At 42.5% G+C, this 5,000-nt stretch overlaps 1 protein-coding gene across 1 annotated transcript in view; it reads left to right on the top strand.

Moving 5' to 3' along the window:
• The window catches only part of LOC125037857 (protein argonaute-3-like), a 32,336-nt gene extending 29,420 nt beyond the window's left edge, over positions 1–2,916 (top strand). The window contains exon 15 of the mRNA XM_047631099.1: positions 2,064–2,916. Coding sequence (XP_047487055.1) covers positions 2,064–2,190 — 127 coding nt within the window. The 3' untranslated portion in view covers positions 2,191–2,916. The remainder of the gene's footprint in view (positions 1–2,063) is intronic.
• Positions 2,917–5,000: the final 2,084 nt, after the last annotated feature.

Genomic DNA, 5,000 nt, shown 5'->3' with positions numbered 1-5,000 from the left:
AAGGCGAGATTACAGAGACAAGATAGCATCCAAGTCTCAGTACCATATAGTAAAACTGGCAGTATCAGGGCCTTGAAAACACGTAGCTTGATCCTTCTGCACAGGTACTGGCATCTCCAAAAGAGTGGCATCTCCAAATACTCTTGTCGAGAGATTTCATGACCCTGCTGCCAGGCCAGTCCGACTACTGTCTTCCTGGTCTGACAGCCCAGAGTCATGAACTGCACTACCGAGGTATATAAAACTCTCTGTGACTTCGATGTTTTCACTGCAAGCACATACCGACTGCACAGGGTCTCCTAGTAGGCCCCCAAAATCCTGGATCTTGGTCTTGGTCCAGGAGACCTCTAGCCCGAGGGGCTTCGCTTCATTGCTAAATGCTTCAAGAGCCACCACTATGGTTTCCAGAGATTCAGATAAAATGGCAACATCGTCAGCAAAGTCAAGGTCTGTAACCTTGATATTGCCCAGAGTTGCTCCACAGTGACTTTGGAAAGTAGCTCTACCCAGTATCCAATCCATGCAAGTGTTGAAAAGTGTTGGTGCAAGAACACAGCTTTGCCTCATGCCTGAACTAACAGGGAAGAAGCTCGACAGGCCCCCCACCACATTTTACAGCACTTTCAGTGCCTGTATACAGGTTTGCTATTAATCCAACAATCCTTGATGGAATTCCTCTTATCCTCAGGATCTCCCAGAGTGATTCACAATGCACCGTATCAAATGCCTTCTTGAGGTCGATGTAGGCTGCAAGCAGCCCACGTCCGAACTCACGATGGCGCTCTACAATGACTCGAAGCACCAGGATTCGGTCTATTGTGAACTTACCAGGAGTGAATCCAGATTGCTCTGGCCTTTGGTGCCTCAACAGGTGGTCTCTGATACATCTCAGTAGGATGTGTGGGAATACCATGCCTGGTACACTGAGTAGTGTAATGCCTCGGTGATTGGTGCAGTCCCAACAATCCCCTTTCCCCTTCCAGAGAGGGATGACCACACCCCTCAGCAGGTCAGGGGGATTGGTACCAGTCTGCCATATGGCAGACAGGACTGCATGCAAGCCCTTTGCCATAGGTTCTCCACCAGCCTTTAACAATTCAGCTGGGATGCCACAAATACCTGCTGCTTTACCACTCTTCAGCTTGGAGATCTCCCCCTTGACTGACTCTTAGAGTGTGCTTCATTCTCACAAGCAGAATGCGCTCTTGACTGAGGAACAGAAGCAGTCAGATACAGCCACCGCGACTCCCCTAAGGCGCGCACCATTACTACAGCCAGACCAGTAGTAGGTATAACCCCCACTACTGGTCTCACCACTACCAGACTGTCGCACCTCAGAGAGAGCAGCGATGCCAATCCCGAGCCTCCCCAGCTCCCCCAACAACAAAGGCAGTCGATCATCCTCCGAGAGACTGAGGATGTTCCAGGCTGCTACATGGCACGCTCGCCGCAGATTGACCCCATTTGTGGGCCTCCGGCCGGGCAACACCTCGGCACAACCAGACATGCGCCTCCCAAGGAGGAAGAGTGGGGGCCAGGGGTGCCATTCCCCCCACCACGTAACCTCAGGGTGCAGGATTCCCTGGGAGGGCTTTGCCCTGCACCCGTCATACCAGGCTCCACGTCCCGATCAGGTAAACCCCTGGTCAGGACGCCGAGCCAGGGATCAGGAACCCCCGGCTGCAAATCGGGGTCAGAGTCACCTCCTCCGGGATGGCTCCGACCCCTTCTCTCCTTTCTTGGTTTGCCTGCTGGTAAGGGTTTTTACGGGACCGGGTTGCCAGCCCGACCCCAACTGCTATATATATATATATATATATATATATATATATATATATATATATATATATATATATATATATATATATATATATATATGCTCCTGTTGGCATTAGCCCCTTGATGATGATGAAATATATATACATACACACATACATTTACATATACATACACAGACATATACATACATACGTATATACAAAGACATACATCCATAAATATATATGTATACATAAATGGATATGTCCATTGCTCAATTCTTTTTTTTTTTTTTCCTTCCTTAGGGCAAAGGTTCATGGTGGGGCTTCTGAACAAACAGGAGGAATGAAGGAAGGTTCCGCAGCTGATATCTCGAAAGCTGTTCAGATGGACCAGAACTATACTGTTCATAATAAAATGTACTTTTTGTAGCCAGATAAAGGAAATCTGGAAGCATGTCCAGATTCAGATACTGTCCAGTTTTTTAAACCTACAAGATATCATATATTGTATTATAAATACTTATGTTCTATTATTTAAATGTTGATATTGCATCTGCTTGGCATTATTTGAATATCATGATTAATTTCCACAATATTATTATCATTATCACAATGATATGGTTTATGATGTCATAATTATTGGCCTGTTTAAGTAATTAAGAATCACTGTGGATTGAATCATGCAATATTGTTATTGAGCTGCTGCAAAATATATTTAAAAATTAGTTTTGTACTCTTATTAAAGCTTTCTTGCTGATTAGCACAGCCTTTTTGCCATTTAGATCTCAAACCCATAATTTTTTATAATTATAACTGCAGTGTTTGTATGTGTGTTATATACTAGAAGTGTACTGTGCCTTTGAATAAAAAAGAGGGAATTACTAAGTAACCTTCAGAGTATTGTTGATTCTTTCATTGTTGATTTGTGTTGTTATTATGTAGTCCTTTGATGTATGTACTATACACATATAATAAGTTTCAGCTTATTAATTTTACTGTTATTGTTCTTCATCTTTTATTTCCCTTTTATTGATAATGTTAATTATGGTTTTAGGCATTTTATTGATTTCTGAACTTTTGCATTATTACAATATATGTATGATTCATATGCCAAATGGCCCTTTTCTGAGCTGTTGTATTTTCATATAACATACACCCACACCCACACACACACACACACACACACACACACACACACACACACGCACACACGCGCACACACGCGCACACACACGCGCACACACACGCGCACACACACGCGCACACACACGCGCACACACACGCGCACACACACGCGCACACACACGCGCACACACACGCGCACACACACGCACACACACACGCACACACACGCATACATACATACATACATACATACATACATACATACATACATACATACATACATACATACATATATACACATACACACATACACATTCAGTTCTCTGTAAGATTATTTTTACCCAAATATATGAATCCAAAATACAAAACATTAATTAACCCAATGATTACTGGTTTATGTACTATCCCCTGTTGTTTTTTGTGAATTTTGTTACAAACAGATGGCTTCACATGTGCTCAGCCACCAAGGAGTCTATCAGTGGGTCCTAGTGACTGCTCCTGATTTCTGTATTTAGGTGGTTAGGGAAATGCTCTATACTGCTGTTGCTTCCCTTTATTGAATATGTGAATTACAGTAATGTCTGCCTGGAGGTATCTGTGCTTAAAGTGTGCTAGTGGGTCTTCCTCAGTAGGACAGCAAGATCTAGAAGGTAGCTCGAAGGAGGCTCCTGGAAATGAAGGTAGATCTGTGCTGGAGACAGCAGGAAAAAGTGAGATGTCGAAAGAGTGTGTCCTATTACGTGGGCTAATGATTAATTATCCAATCAATGAATGTGATATTGAAAGGGATCTGTATGCGTCTGGGAGGAGTAATTGGCTGTAATATTATGTTATATTATCATCCTGGTTTTATGGAAAATAAACAACCATTGGAATAAAAACACTCATAAATAGAGAAAGACAGAGACTTGACAGATGGAGACTGACAGACAGACAGTTGTACTGTGTGCAATCATTTAAGCTTGAAGGTTTTTTAAATCACTGTAGTGGGTTTACTTATAATGCATCTAAAGTTTTTAACTGAAAGTAAAAAAAAAAAAAAAAAAAAAACTGTTATTCCATCAGTATACAACTTTAACAGAGATAAAAACACCAGTAATGATCACCAGTAATGAATAAATGTACAACTGTTTAAAATCTGATGTAAATAATCTGTAAAACCAAAAAGCTTGTGGGCAATACCATGGAAAAGTGGCTTTAGCTTTAAGGGGAAACAAGAAGTTGGAAGAAAGATATGTAGAGTTCATACTGCCCCATATTACTAAAATTAATGTATAAAAAAAATGGTCATAGAGTTTATTGAGCACAAAGGTATTTTAGACTCATTGCAAAATAATATTTCATTGGGGTCAATGTCAAAAAGAAGAAGAAAAAAAAGGAGATAGCCATATCTGACACGTAATCAGGTGACTAGTAAAAAGGCTAGACCAGTGGTTCTTAACCTAAGGGTGTTTGACGAACTACTTGGTGCCATGTTGACATCTTGTAATTGATTGGGTCTTTATACAGGGGTGCTGACCAGTTATCCTTCCCCAGGGGAGTAGTTGTTTACTTAATCATTGTTGGTGGTTCTCAAACCATCATCATATCTACGACAATCGTGTGCGTGTGCGGATGCGTGTGCGTGTGCGTGTGCGTGTGCGTGTGCGTGTGCGTGTGCGTGTGCGTGTGTGTGTGTGTGTGTGTGTGTGTGTGTGTGTGTGTGTGTGTGTGTGTGTGTGTGTGTGTGTGTGTTCATATGCACACACACCACACACACACCACGGTTGATTAGGAAGGGCATCCAATCAGGCAAGGGTGAGACTACCAAATGACCCCTTAAAAATTGAATTGAGAGGCCGATTTCTTGCATTGGGATAAATGGCTGTTAAAAAAAAATATATTCTCAACCCACCATCATATATACGATATGCGGTGTGTGTGTGTGTGTGTGTGTGTGTGTGTGTGTGTGTGTGTGTGTGTGTGTGTGTGTGTGTGTGTGTGTGTGTGTGTGTGTGTGTGTGTGTGTGCGTATATGTGTGTGTATTTATGTGTGTGTGTGCGTATGTGTGTGTGAGTGTGTGTGTGTGTGTGTGTGTGTGTGTGTGTGTGTGTGTGTGTGTGTGTGTGTGTGTG

Source organism: Penaeus chinensis, chromosome 24 (assembly GCF_019202785.1).
Source record: "Penaeus chinensis breed Huanghai No. 1 chromosome 24, ASM1920278v2, whole genome shotgun sequence".
Classification (NCBI taxonomy): Eukaryota; Metazoa; Arthropoda; class Malacostraca; order Decapoda; family Penaeidae; genus Penaeus; species Penaeus chinensis.
The sequence above is the reverse complement of the archived record's forward strand: the minus strand, read 5'-3'. Positions and strand labels throughout refer to the sequence as shown.